This window comes from Charadrius vociferus, unplaced genomic scaffold (genome assembly GCF_000708025.1).
Source record: "Charadrius vociferus isolate BGI_N301 unplaced genomic scaffold, ASM70802v2 scaffold433, whole genome shotgun sequence".
Taxonomy (NCBI): Eukaryota; Metazoa; Chordata; class Aves; order Charadriiformes; family Charadriidae; genus Charadrius; species Charadrius vociferus.
In genome coordinates, this window is record NW_009647846.1 from 1,173,425 (window position 1) to 1,189,014 (window position 15,590).

General features: G+C 43.0%; 1 protein-coding gene across 1 annotated transcript; it reads right to left on the reverse strand.

The window, feature by feature from the left end:
* Nucleotides 1-15,590, reverse strand: IL5RA (interleukin 5 receptor, alpha). The gene is made up of 10 exons (XM_009882854.1): nt 15,479-15,590; nt 14,000-14,145; nt 13,268-13,406; nt 12,624-12,756; nt 12,358-12,548; nt 11,233-11,378; nt 10,456-10,591; nt 7,070-7,166; nt 2,008-2,089; nt 1-93 (listed from the first exon to the last, which is right to left on the reverse strand). The coding sequence occupies exons 1-10, from the start codon at nt 15,588-15,590 to the stop codon at nt 1-3; spliced, it is 1,275 nt and encodes a 424-aa protein (XP_009881156.1).

Consider the following 15,590-nt stretch of genomic DNA (forward strand, 5'->3'; position numbering starts at 1 on the left):
TCAGAAGACAGAGTCGTCGAGGGCACTGCAGTAGAGATCTTCAGCAAAGCTGCCGAACTCGGTCTCTGTCTCGCTGGTGCAGGTACGTGCTCTCTGGAAAGCAAGCACTGCTTTGAGCTGGTGAGCTGGGAGGTAAACTGAGGTTATCAACTAAACTGAGCTAATTAAGGGCGAGGAGTCACAACATATCATTTTAAGCCTGTGTTTGAATATTCGTCACTTCACATGTTTTGCAAAACACCGTGTTTCAAGTTGGTGCATTTAAAGAGGGATTCACCCAAAACCTTTTGTGAGGTAAGAGCCAAGAAAGAGCACTGGGTTCAACAAGAATTTTGACAGAAAGTTCACATTCCCACTGAAGTTCTGTCTCATCACTCTGTCCCTCAGGCCAGCAGTCCCCTTCACCCACAAATTTCCGCTTGGCACACTCTGCACGTGGCAGTTGACCAGGGCGGCCCACCAGACACCCCACTGTAGCCAAGGACAAAGAGCCCCAGGAGGAGCTGGAGGGCATGTTAGGAGGCACGCGGGTTCTTCTGAATACACCGCAGCAAAGCCCACTTCCCGACGCCTCGGTACTGAGCGGAGCTGTGCAAGCAGGCGTGCAGGGACGGGGTGACGCGCAGAAGGAAGCAGAAAGCAGTAGCTCAGCTGCTGGGCAGCCCGGAGGGGCGGTGGGAGGCAGAGCCGCTCCTCGGGGCTCAGCGCTGTTCCCACGGGCCGCGCTGCCACCGCCGCGCTGGGCTTTCGTCACCTCGCCCCGCTGTTGACACTCTGAATTTAGGAACTGAATGCCCACAACAAACAGCTGCTGGGGGTTTCACCCTGCTGGGCGATCTCAGCAGAGACACCAAGGCTGTGCTGTCACCTCTCCCTGCCGCTGTCACCTCCCTTGCAGCCGCGGTGCCAGCAGGAAGCCTCCAGCCAGTATCGCCTACCCGCACTGAGCTCACTTTAAATAAAGAGACGACTAAATACAAGGCAGTGCTGCTTTTGATAATGCGAAACAGCTGTTGTAAGCCCACATTTTCTAGCTGCAGTGTTAATATTTGCTGTTTCTCATATTCTTATTTGTGATACCCTAAGTCGTGTTATTTTACACCGGTGAACAAACATTATATGATAATCTTTTAAGCCTGTTTCCTTGACCAGACTATGGAATAAGAACAATGCCCAAAAAATCAAACCCCTATTCTAAAAGGGACAAATTAAAATCAAGTTACTGAGCAGCACTTCCCTTGAGCAGACAATGAGGAGCTTTATCTTATCTGTAAGGCAAATTTATCAGGAAGTAACAGCAAACATAATAAGGTTTAAGACCAGCTTAACAGTAAGACCAGAACATTCCCCATTGTTAGATTTCACAAAATAACTCAGCTCTCCAGGAGTCAACCTCCAGTCCCTGCCACGGCAGAGGCATCTGCCCGGCTGTGCTCCATGGTAGGAGCAACTGCGCTGCGTTTCCGTACCAAAGGCCGAGCCACGGGCACGGCACCGCGTGCCTGAAATTCGCTGCATATTAGAAAAGCACTCGACAACAGCATTTAATCCTGTCATGCGTTTTTAACCCTCCCCAAAATACTTTGTCTATAAACAAGGCCAGAACCAGAGCTATTGCGGGCTGGGACCTGTCCTCGGCAGAGGTGGCCACACAGCCAGGTGAGACCCCACCACAGCAGTTAGGATTACAAAAACAGCCTCACAAATTGCTAGATTTGATGGCTAACTCAATGTTATACTCATATTCAGGGCTGTGCGTATCGTCACGTTAACTGAACCCACAAATTTCCCACTTGGCATGTTGTTCACAACACGTGTGACAATGCAGCGCACATTTAATACGGATATTAGAAATCCTAAGAGGGCAAATGGCTTTAACTGAGCAATAACAAGCTACATGGTCCCAGCTTTACTGGGAAAGAGCAACACAAATACAAGTGTTCTTTCTAGTCAGATGAAAAAGAAAAAGAAAAAAAAATAGAAAGAGTGACTAAAATGTTATTTTACCTCGTAGTCATTTGGGAAGGGATCTTTGAATTTGTTGCTGGGAGTTGGAATTGGTGGAAACAGTTTACTCCATACGTGGTTTCTGAAAAAAAAAAAAAAAAAAGTAGTGGAGGAATGTGAAGGAATTGCTTTTATTAATGATGACGTATCAGACGAGCAGCATGTGTTTAGCCCTGCGAGAAGGCACATCTCCTCGCACTGCCAGCTCTTGTCCCCCCCTCCCGCTCAGTCATCGGCATCTGAAGGCAGCAGCAGGTTCAAACGGGGTGAAAGTAATGGATAAGGGTCCACCAGTGGACACCCTGAGGACTGGGCAGGTGTGCCATTCCTACCAGGACACTTCTGGACCCTGGGGACATGTGGATGGCAAAGAGGCAGTGGGCTGACGCTCTCCCTCATCTGCCTCTCCCACCGCAGCCGCAGCAGAGAGCCGGGGTGGAAGGTGCGATCCAAGGGGGCATCGCCGCGGCTTCTAACGGCCAGCAACAGGCCTGTCTGGGAGACAAACTAATTGCTCTGATCTGTCTGTTCTCACTCACGTTCTTCCCAAGGGCTATGTTGTCATCTACTTTGTTTGGACATTCAAGACAGGCTGCCTCTTGCTCGGACTTTGGTTTCTGGACATAATCTGCTCATGTCTCATGGTGGGAGAGCAATAATTGTGTGCCAAGGGAACAAGGAGGAGGCAAGGAACGGGACCAGAGATGGCTGACGGTGAATGGTTCTGCTTAGCGGTGTAATAACTCATCCTGCTAACACCCTTTGAGATCCTCCTTCTCCTCCTGACACTCTGTAGTCCGGCTCAAGCATACAGGCATATGTATTTTTGTGATAGCAAATGCTGCAGAGTGAACTTTTTCTTGTCTTTGATATATCCCAGAGTACAGACTTCACATTTCAATCCCCAAAATGCATTCACTATCTCTACCCCTGGAGAGCACGATGTCCAAATAGCGCCAGGTTTTAATGGGAACTTGGCCTGAGGGAAGATTATAGGATTTAGCCCAGAATTAGTATCTGGTGGCTGTTCTGTGGAGCAAGCCTGACATCCATGAAGCAGAGACGTGGCCAAGGTGTGGAGCCCTAGTTGCTGGGACCAAGGGCAGATCTGCTCCTCTTCCTCATTTATTTTGTGGCAATTTTCCTGGCTGATGTCTGCTTAGTTGAACACTTATGTTCTTATTCTTTTTCCAAAAGCTTTCGGAGTTCTATCAAGTTTTCTTTTATCCTAGTATTCCTCCTCGCCTCCCTGGTGAGGAGGAACAATATTTTGTGACTATCAGTTTGGACCTAAACCTTCCTGGCCTGAGCTGCTGTTGGCTTGAAGGAGACACTGATGCTTAACTAATTATTAAACAAAGGGAAGGGCCATACCACTGCTCACATGACAGACCTGACCAAGCGAGCTATGGGATGTCTCCCCATTGCTGCACATGGACGAGGGTTTGTGATGGAGGTGTACAGCCAGAAGTGGGAATATGGGGAGGAAAAGCAGGCTGTGAGTGGCTTTTAGGAGACATTTGCATCTCCTTTGTTGAAATGCTGAGTGCAGTCCAACCGCCGCTGACTGCAGAGGACAAGTCAGGCTGTGTGGTCACCACCAGCAGAGTGGGTCAGTAATGTGGCTTTGCTGTAACTCAAGAGTGGGACTGGGCTGAGTGCCGATATGAACACTCCAGCGCCTGGCACCAGCTCTACGCCTCCCAGCTTTCCTGCGAAGGGTTAGGTCTTTGTGACCATACCCAGGTGAGGTTCGAAAGCACTGTTGCCTTCACGGCTTCTGCGCTCCATCATGTCTGCCAAGCCTTTCAGGAGGAAGGCGCTGGAGGCCACACAATTTCACCTGTATCTTATTTCAGCTCTGAGTGTGCTTTTGATTTATGCTATTGCTGTGCAACGTAGCCAACAAGATTTGGTTTTGTTTAGAATTGGCGCGTTTCTAGTTATACTGTTTGTGTCAAGAAAAGATTTGGATGGAGCCATACCAAAATTATTTATTGAGTCAGCAAAAAGCATGTTACATGTCGCTTCCGGAATAGAAACACTTAAGGAGGGGTGCACAAACGCCCAACAGAATGAGGCAGAAGCACACTTGAGTTCGTGGGGGCTGCTGGCCCCTCAGGTGCAAGAGTCTTTGCAGTGAGGCGTTGGTGGGGGTGGTGACAGTGGTGCCCTCAGAATGGTCCTGTTCTTTTTTGCAGGACTCTGAAAAGTTGGAGTTTTGATGTGATTAAATATCTTGTCACAAAAAGTGTTCCAGTCATCTCTGCTTGCCTCTACATGGGTTAGATCACAGCCCTTTCCATTAGCGCTACTTGGACCTTCAGGCTTTGGAAACACTCCACGGGACCCTCACGCCTTAACTCGGTGTTTCAGAGCATCCAGCTATTGTGCTGTGTCTGTCTTTCCGAAATTTGCCACTTTTCCCACAGGCTGTGACATGAAAAGGCCAAAGATAAATAAAGAGGAATAAGCAAGAGAACAAGTTCTTCTTTTGACCGCTACGATGAGACTGATAAACTACTTTTTTTCACAGTATGTTGAGTGCCTTTTCTCGTGTCTTGCCTCCCTCAAGATTCCCTGTGACATTTTCCAAACCACCTCCCTGTAGCGGGTGGCTGGTGACAGCTGGTCGAGGACCTGAGTGGGATGCAAAAGAGGGAGGGGTACCTGGTGGAGGTCGGGGTGACCACACTGATGTCAGGGTATGGAGGGCTACTGACTGTCCTCGTGTCAATTAACTGGAGACCAGCTGGGAGCAAGTTATTAACTACATCCTCCTGTGGACTCACCTCCAGGAGAAAATGTTATTCCAAGGCACGGCCTAAGGAAGTACAGAAGATGCTCATTCATAAAGACAGAGGGGAAACTAGGAAAACATTCAATAGTACTTTTTATCAAGACAGTAACCCCATCAGCTACTGGAAGTAAGTGAAGGGAAAAGACTATCCAAACAGTCCCAAAGGGCTACTTTGCCTTGTAGCATTTCTCCCAAACGGTAGTCTGTATCGCTGATGCCTGCAATCACCAGGAAGCACACAGAAAAATTTATAGAACTCTTTGGAATAATGAAATTCCTTATAATGGCTTCAAATCGTATGAAAATTGAAATGATTCTGTGGCTTGAATTGCACAGTACACTTCATGAATTTTCAAGAGCAGTAAAAACTGAGAGTACTAATGAAACTGTGATCTAGGGAACCTGTTCTATTTTTCTTTTTTTTTTTTTAATATCTGCAGATACAACAAATGAGCAGGCTAAGCACTGCATTTCATCATCTTGCATTTCCCAGTGAGAAATGGCAAGGACACTGAGCAAGAAGCAGCGTGGGAAGGGTGGAGTAAAGCTAGCAACTTCATGAAATGCAGTACAGCAGGCAGACAAAATCATAATCATTTTGGCAAAGATGTAATAAGCCTTTGTGTGCTAGGAAATTATATACGAGCCAGGCAGAGAGAAACTCCTAGAAGCAACAAAAGTATCATCAAGCAGCTGAACCTGGAAAAGTTAGCTTAAATTTGCCTAATGTATTAAAGTTCATAAAATGCATTAGTACAGAATCTTCAAGCTAGTCATTGAGTGCAAGTCATCTTCTATACCTATTTCTCCCCTATATCTGTTTCAGGACCTTCACAGAGGGTAACTGCATAAAGTCCAAATACTTGCAGAACACCACAGGGAAACATGGAGCAGTATGACTACTACTAATTGGTTTTCGAACTAACTGGTGTTGGTGTTTTGCTGGCCCAAAGAGAGAGGAGAGAGCTGGTGAAGGTACTGCTGGAGCAGTGGAGGACCTACAGCTATGCAGGCAGGTCAATCCCTAAAAGAATCGGTGATGTGAGTAAGAGTAGTTTGGGGATTTCCACCAATACATCAATGCTGTATAGTTGGGAACAAGTGCATCTGAAGCACAACATGAATAAACTCTCTGGGGAGTTAATCTACCTTGTTCCAAAAAGGATTGCTTATTGAGACCTGCTATGCTAATTAAATTGACTTAAGAACAGGTTATCAGAGACACCAGACACTTTAGGGAGAGTTAATAATAGTTATTCTAATGTAACATTCCTGCAGACAAGACCTTTATTTGATAAACAAAATGTAGTATGGAAAGGAAAATAGCCAAGGACACATCAGGATGACCAATAAATTAAAAGGCATTAAAGAGATGAATAAGAAATTAGCGGAGTCGAGGACAGCACTTACATTACTGGGAGCTGTGTTTACTGTGGACTGATAATTGCTGCTTGATGCATGTTTCAGAGGAAAAGCTTGTAATTACATTGATTCTTTAAGTCATCACTTATGATTTGACTACTCACAGCTACAGAAATCCAAAGTGTATCTGGGTTTCTTCACTGCGTGTTTTGGGATGTTTAGCTATATGGCATCTGGTTTTACTACATGGCATCCATAGCCTCTGTAGTTAAAAATAAACTGAACAAATAGTTCAAAAACTAAAAGCAAACACTAGTTCAATGCACTTGCTCCTGTTAAGAGGTCAAGAGGAGCAGCAAGTACAAAGGCACTGAATTTTTACCTCTTCAGAGCATCTACCACATTCCTTGATGTCAACTGAAATGCAGACTCTGGGCCAGAGCCCAGTATAGAGTGTAGATCTGTGGGCTGAACGAGCCAAGACTGACAAGATACTGGCCTGTATATTTTAGCCATGAAAGATGCTCTCAGCTGCTTTCACCAGGGTTAAAGACAGAGTCCACCTGGGGAAGTCATTCACCCAACCAGATCCATTTAAGTGAAGAAGCAAGATAAGGACACACAGAGTTTTAACAAATTCGCCTCACTCACTATATGGTTTTGTTGTTTAAGATTAAACTGAATAACCCTCTCACCCCACCAATTTTGCCGAGTATTATTATTGATAATTAATGAAGCTGATTATTACTTATGCAGTACTTTTGCTTTGTATAGTTATGCTTGAATACCAAACTCAGTGCCCTTTCTTAAACTTAAGCAAAGCTTGTAACATGCCCCCACACCTGTGGAACACCTACTCCTTAGTTACACTGTAATGAAAAAGAAGACAATGATACTTACATTTTGCATATTATAGCAACAAGCAGGAACGTGCAGCACGTGGACACACAAAGCACAGTGAGAATCCAGGCTACAGGATTCTCCAGTTTGTCTTTCCCTGAATTTCAAGAAAAAAAAAGAAATTAAATATATTATTTTGGTGCAGATTACTTTAAACACACTCTTACAAAAGATTTCATCGGCTGTTTTATGTGATTATACTCAGATCACAAATTAACATGCAAACAATGAAGACTTGGTATCTAGAATTAGAAACGAAACACAGAGCTTCAAGAATAATTTCCATGGAACTGACTTTCTAATTTCAACAATAAATTTCTTTCATTTTGATGTAAAGGAGAGAACAAGCCAAGAAGCGTGAGGAGCCCGGCCCACCAGAAGGACGATACGGTCCGTTAGCTGCTGTCCCCAGACACACGATGCCACGCAGCGAGCACACAACCGGTACTCAGCAAAGACACTGCCTGCTCATAGTCTCAGGTACAAACTGGTTGTTTTCCATTCAACCATTCTTCATTCCTGTTAATCCTTCCTAGCCAGGAACTGCATTTCTCTGGCTTCATAAACTTGCCTGTAAAAAAGACATCAAAACCCCCCATTTTTCTCGTGAGCTGGTGGCTGATACATTTCCTCAACAAGAATTTCTCTTCTGCCTCTGCCTGTGCGCAGATACAGATATTTCTACCAAGGTCAATGCTTCTGTTTTGAAAAGACATTGCTCAGTGACCAGGACCATTATTTTGTGCCACATTATGCCACATAGCAAAAATATTTACATTGAACTGCATTTTCAAAGGGCTGCCGAGTCCCTGTGTGCTTATGATAACTACCTGTCCTATGCATCAAGGTGTCAGCACTGCCATTATCGCGTAATTGAAAGGCCGTAAATCGGCCAGCAGCAGGAGCGTTGGCTTTATTGGTGCTGTAGACAAAACAAAGTTCAATTGTGGCCGGGTTTGTTTCTGAGAAATGAGGAGCTGAGCCTGCTGCCTCCGCCGATGGCTGCGGTTGCACGGCAGTCCCCGAGAGCAGCGCGGGGATGACGCCATGAGCAGGCTGGTGCTACGCCATACCACCCCGATGGGGCGACACGGTCAACCTTGCAATTACTAATGGGTTAGGACGGTTTATTCTGTCTTCAGGGTTATCACTTTTCTTTCAAGAAAAGAAGATTTAGGATATAACTGCCAACAAGTTATGCTTCATGTAAGTCTTGAGGATGACTGGCGCAGCAAACTGTGGAAAATATTTGTCCCATAAACCAATTTTAAGCTTCCCAGCATGATGGCTGGGAAGTGTCTCCATTTTCCAATAGAAAAATGGCAGGGTCCTAAATACCTCTTCCATCTTATGTCTGTTGGCAATGGCCTCAAAAAGGCATGATCAGGCAAAACTACGTCTCACTGCAACTCGGAGTAAGGTGTGGGAGAAGCAGCAATAGCAGAGGCTGTGCTGTGGCTGTGGGGCCCTGCCCGGCGCGCTCCTCCTCGGGCCTCTCTCCCAGATGTGCCTGGAGGAACCAGGTACCACAGTAAACCAGCACGAGCACGTGCACCTGCCTGGTGAGAGGTGTCCACATACTACATGAAACAGAAGGAACAGATGACACTTCCTCTGAGTCACAGAGGAAGTTAACAGCAACGCTAATGAGACTGGCTGAAGTACCTGCTGAAACCCAGCAACCTATGCAGTAACCTGTATTGTGTCAATGAACTGCAACAAGCCTCTAAAAATGCCTTTTCATAAGAAAAACTGAAGTAAGTGAACCTGTCCTTGGGTATTTTTGAGATTTTAGTAAATTTTTATGGAAGACTAACTTTGGGCTTTTTTTTTTAACCATCAGAATCAATTTTCCATATTTGATATGTGCAGTGCGTGAGTAGAGTTGTCCGAAAGGGCGATGTGTCTAGGTTCCTTGGTCATCATCATCACGCTGTGCAGCAGAGACAGACCAAAAGTGCTCTGGCTGACACAGAGGGGCCCCCAACACTTTCAGCCGTGCTGGCAAAGCAGAGTCGGGACGGCACAAATGTACTGTGAGGTACTTCTCAGCCCCAAACTTGACCTGTGGATCTCTTAAACTGTGAACCCTGGCAGTGGCTGTTCACACGTACCTACAGCTTCACAGATTTGATCCATACTGGGCAGCCGGGTGTCGTTAATCACAGAATAGAATCATAAGATCGTCTAGTTTGGAAGGGACCTTTAAGATCAATGAAGGTGTCCAGCCCACTCGGCTGCACTGATTATTTTCTGTCTAGCTTTGTTTGACTGCAATGCTTCTAAACAACGTTTTAGAGACTGCTGGTATCAAGGTGGAGTTTTACAATACTCACTTTGGCAGCGAATGGCTGCATTTCACAGGGTTTGATCACCACCACCCAAAGAAAGGATACAGACTTGTGTTTCAGTTTGGAACAAAGTTGGAGGATTGCTGCTACAGGACGGGCAGTCTAGGCCAGTGTTTTTCTCAGCATATGGGCTCAGAAGAGGTCTACTGGTCTTAAAGTTGGTTTCATCAGAATATTTCCCAGATAGGGAACAGGCCCGGTTTTCTTAATTAATGAGATGTGTGGTTAACCCCCCCTGCCCCAGGTGAGCGGTCGGGTTGCTGAGCCTCTCTGCCCAAGGGGATGTGTTAGAGTAAGGAGGCAAAGCACCAGCAGATTTGCGTTCACTAGCATATATATGTAAGAGGGAAAAGTATACTAAACAGGAGAGTGCAAGGGACTTTTTTTTTTAAGTGAAAACCAGGAAGTTGAGAAACTCAAAAGATAAGAGCAAAGGAGGATGTCTAAGAAGAAACAGTTGATAACGTGCTGTGATAAGGAAACTGTTATTTCCAGAAAAACATGTTCAGCAAGCAGGAAATACAGAACATAGTGGGGCAAATTATCGTGTTCCAAAGACAGTAAAACCATGCTCTATTTTTTTCCCCCAACATTTAAGAGTTCAGATAGCTCCAGTAAAGCAATAGTTACTCGATCACTCATATTAACTTCCAGCATGAACATCGTGATGCATGCCAGGGGAACACACGTAAAAACTAAAGAAGTAACTTAACTAAAAGGCCTTACCTGGAACTTAGGCCTTAAGCTAGTCTAAAGCAGTCCCTGAAAACACAAGTATGTAAAAACAAAGCACTGTCTAAAGAAACCCCTCCATATGTCCAGAAGTTTGCTTGGGAGATATTTTGCTTTTATTTTTAGTGAACACAGATTTAACTCCCCTTGTCATTAACAAGTCAGTTTCTTCCTTCAAATGCCTATTTTCCTAGCTTCTGTTAAAATTACTTGGTGTTGTGCGTGCTCATGATTAGGCAGCATCTGCTCTCCAACAATGTAATAATTAATATTCATTACAAGACAGAAGGATGTCATTCTTACCAACATAAATAATTTCACTCCAGTCACTCCAAAATCCTCTCGTACAACATATGTGATGATTCGCTCTTACTTGTATGGAATACCTGCTGGTAACATCAATCCGTAATCTGAAGTCATTTGAGGATATTTTCACTATCTGTTTGGAAAACAATATTGTACTGTTACAGATTACTTAAGACTAAACAATTCAGAAAACAAACTTTAATCACATTTATCTTTTTATTTTTTTTAAACGCCTTTACTAGATTAACTGTGAGCATCTGGCCTTGCTTTTGAAGTAAGATGTCTACTTTTATAGGTGTAATTTCTCTCATAATACACCAATATTTCAAGGTAAATTCTCAAAAGATGCCTCATTTTTGCATTCTTCCTTACAACACCTAATGCTGCATTTTCTGGATTGTCCATCCTCCTACTGTTCTGAGCCCAGATGCATAAAACTGAGTAACTCTAATATTTGTCCCTCTGCTTTCCTAGGTCGCTTGGGGATAGTTTGTTGCGGACATAAATGACGTCCAGAAAGAGGAAAAATATGAAAATTGTTGAGACTTTGGTTTTGCTGAACCCTAGTCACAAATGGGACACAAGTTTCACCAAAAGTGCATAGTTTCAAAAGTGTACTAATAGCAGGTTTTATTTTAAATATTTTAAAATTTGTAACATCCGGGAATATGAAGACTTTCACCAGGTTGCATAAAGGCAAATTCTAGCTATACAGGGCAGTCAGCTCAGAGACAGGAACGCTGTGTAATACTTGGGCATCAGAGAAGCAATTACCTGCTTGTTACCTGACTTCAAGTTGAAGAGGTAAAATTCGTATTCAAAACATTCTTCAGGAAAAGGAGAAATTGGCTTCTCCCATGTGGCCAGGAGATCATTTTGCTCTAAGAATACAGTGACATTTCTGGGAACATTCACTTTCTCTACAAAAAGAAAACTGTACTGGTAAGTTATTTATAGAGCAAAGATTAAATACTAACAACTGGAGCACTTTATAATTTGATAGTGTTTCCAAGCAGGACCTATAATCCTTGAATTCATTTCATATTTTGGACACAAAAGATAAGGATTTAGAAGGAATAAGTATATTGGAGAAAATAGTTCAGGGAAAATAGTTTTAAAAATCCACTTAAAAGTTCTAGAAAACTAGATTATGGAGCAGGGGGATTTATTAGATTAATTTTCACAAAAGCAAAAAATTAATGATAGAACAGTTAGAAAAACTTATTTTCAAGAAAAGAAAACCCAGATGTAACCAGGCAAGTTACTGAAAACTGGAACAAATTCAAAGGAATGAATCAGCAGCTATTATGGGGATAATTTCTAAGAAGAAAGTATGTCAACTATTTTATCTTAGTGAAGTCATGAAAAAGGGAAAGGTTATCTGGTTGCAAAAAAGTGAAAGGCATGGAATTAATGAAAGAAAATAAATTATTTGGGTAGGTGAAAGATGATAGACAGTCATGGCTGATAGTACCTTTTATTCAACAGTCTTTAAAAGGATGTGGTTATCTTGAACATAATTTGGCTTTTTCCTTTTAAAGAAAGGCTGTAAAATAAAAGGTAGTAAACAGTGTACTTGAAGGTATATTGACTAAATCAATTGCAATTAATATTGGAGATAATGCTTTGGCTAACAAACAGAGTAACTAATTGTCTCTTCCAGCTTTTTTTTTTTTGTCATTTTATCATTTAAAATAAATTATTAAAATCAAAGTTAGTTACTACCATCCATTTCTTCCTATAATCTCTTCCAATTTCATTAAGATGTCTACGCAAAACCAATACATACTTTCACCTGCATCAGGAATCATTCAATCCAGTAGTATTCTCTCATAAATCTTTTGACAATGCTGCTAGACATTTTTAATTTAAAAAAAAAAAATATGTATTTCTACTCACCAATGGCATTTTGGTTAAATAACTGCTGAAAAGGCTTGATTGTAGCATACTTGCTAGACCCATTAATGTGTATTACAATGAGTTTGTCAACCTCCTCAGGATCAATACGAGTCACTAAAAATCTGCACTCAGTATTCCTGTTCCACTTGTCCTTCATATAATCTTGACATTCTTCAGTGTATGTCTCATACCTAAATTAAAATACTTGTGAGACATGATGCTCTTAAAGAAATTCATTGCTGACTGAAATGGGAGAAAACACCAACCTGTAAAATAGAAAGTACTCGGTATCTTCTGGTGCCCCCTGGCCAGGAAGCCACGTGCAAAAGAGAGAAACAGTACTAGAAATGGTGATGCGAGTAACACAGGACAAATTAGTGACAGACGTCTCTGGAGCACCTAGAGAGTCAAGGAATTATAAAGCAGAAAGAAAAAAGTCATAAGAAATTCATGCTGTTAAAACACTTTGATTACAGTCTTTGGTCCACTATATCTACCTCTATTGTATCCAAGTCTCTTCCTTATCACACACGTCTATCCGTTATGGATAGATGAAAATTCCCAAACAGATTAAGTAAAGCAGTACCACACAGCACCATTACACATTTCATGTACACTAAGGCAACGTGATCTTTTAATATCCTAAAGTGTATGAAAGTAGATTATCTTAGCCTTAGCGAGGCATTTTTAGGACATTTTACACGGGTTATCCATGTTCTGCACCTCCAGACTGTACTCCAGGCTCCACAGCAGTAGAGAAAGGCCTGTACTAAACTGTTTTGTAAGATCAGTGTAGCAGGTTGGGGGGAAATGCTGTATTTTTCAAGTATTAAACCTGTCACCTTTTGATGTCTAGTCCACAGACTGGGGCAGAACAGCACATTCAGATCTCCCCTGCATTTCTTCTTACCTGGCAGAGGCAGGAGTTTTTCCTTCACCCAGTCACTTCTCATCTGAAGGTCGTCATGGAGAAGTAACGTCCGAACATGTGCGGAGAAACCGTTGTGAAGTGCAGCTGTTCGGATACTGTGAGTCTTCTTTGTATCATACTTGAAATAAAAAATAAAAATAAAAAAATCAAATAAGCATTACATTTGATGGAAGCTGAATTAAGGGACCTGCAGAGCCTGATCCAGCCTTTGCAAAGAGGCAAAGCAGGCAGCTAACTTAGCTGCTTATATCAAGCGCATAAAGCTAGCGAGTCCGGACAATCCACACAAGAAGTGTGTAAGGTTTCTCATTTAAGACAGCAGGACCCTTATCTTTCCAAAAATTTGTCTAGAGCATACAGCAGTGATGAAGCACGGTCTGACATTTTAATGATACCCTGGCATTAATGTGAATTAAGCGAGCTGCCTTGAACAAGCAGCAATACCACTTAAAACCCAGCTTCCCCCAGGATGAATGCTGCAGACTGCCAATTCCCAGGCTAACCCTTGTCCCAGGGGAACTGTAACGATGACCACGGCCAAAAGGGAATCTCTCCAGTGCTCAAAGTATTTATGATATAAGAGAACAAGTGATTCAATATGCCAGTTGTTCAAGAGATACATCGCGCCTACTGCACCCTGGTTTGGCGCAACGTGTTTAACTCAACAGGAATTTAACCTTCTTAGGATACTGGACTTATCTTTTACCTTACCTCTTCAGGCACAGGGCTTAGGATTTTCACATCATATCTAATGGTGTAGTTTTTTTGTTCTTGATTAGGGTTTGGTTTCCACTGTAAAAGTACTTGTGCCAATGCAGAGACTGTAAGGGTGAAGTTAACAGGTGGGAAAACCTGAACTGCAAGGGAGAAAACAAAAACATTCATAACAGTAATCCAGTGAATTGTTTAGAGCAATAGCTGTTTACAAGCCATGAGCAATACGAGCAAATAATTTCATTTAACTATTATATTCTCTCAACAGCTTCTAATGTTTCTAATATTTGAAATATATCTTTAGATAACAACTGAATTGCCTTCAAATAAGAGTTTACTTAAAACTTAGCTTAAAAAATAAATTTTTATAACAGTTTCAACTTGAAAATCACACTGATATATTACATTTGGCTTGTTAATCAGAGTTAAGCTTTTCAACTTGACCCTCATGGCCACATAGACACTGGACATCTGTACTGAAACAGGGCTGATCAAGCGATCAACTGTACAAACAATTCTCACCCCCATAAGCTTGCAGAACAGCAAAGGTGGGGTCTTTCTAAGAGAAGGCTGACAGCCACAAGAAGTTCTATGTGAGAGAAGAAACAAAATGATGGACAGAGGAATTAAGCACAAATGGAAGAAAGCATAGAAGGATGGGAATGATAATTTAAAACGACAGGGCAGGAGGGATTCCTGGAGCTCATATGGAAATGAGGAAGATTTCATGCTGGGGGAAAATGTTAGCATATAAATAGCAAGGCAATGAAATAAGCAATCTACTCCCCTCCATTTCTAGAGTTCTCAGAGCCTGCCCTCCCTTAATTGCCATCTCCAAGGCAGTTGAGGGACATCAATCAGACCTGACTTCTCCCATGATTTCAACCTTTGATGCCCACTAGTTCAATTTTCAGGCACGCACCTTGCATTAGGAAAACTGCCTCATAAAGGCTCAGAAAACCCCAACACAAACCACCCTGAACTGCTTCTCTTAAAATGTTCCTTGGGGAGACGCCCACAAAATAGGTCATCATTAAGGCTGTTGATACACCAGGATTATGCCAGCGATGCTTTGTGTCGCCATGTTTCTGCAGTTTTGTTCCTGGAAGTAAAATTGCTATCTGGAATAATGCCTTTGCTCTGCCTGGATTAAACTGTTGAATAAACAAGGCCAGAAGCTACTGTCCAGCCCAGAGGGCAAGTGGCACGGCACATCTTGCTTCTACGTGCCTCGTGGTTCTTCCCTCTCAAAGCAAAGCAGTTCTCAGGCACTGGCTGGGAGCAATCTAACGGGGACAGGGTACAACTGTCCCACGAAGCATGTTAATACAGGATGGTCATCTGTGGTCCCATACTCATGGCATGCCATAGACTGTTTTATTCATGTGTAGAAGAGCCCATTTGACCAACACGTAGAGGGGCCTTGGTGGGCCGCTGGTGCTAAAGTTACATTCTGGTAGAGGGAAAACGCCTTACCTCCTGCAGTTTGAGGTACGCTCGCCTGAACCAAGTTCGTTGTCCAAAGAAGGATCAGAAAAACTCTCATCACGCAGACCATAATGTTTAGATGGTAAGTGAGAAGAGCCAT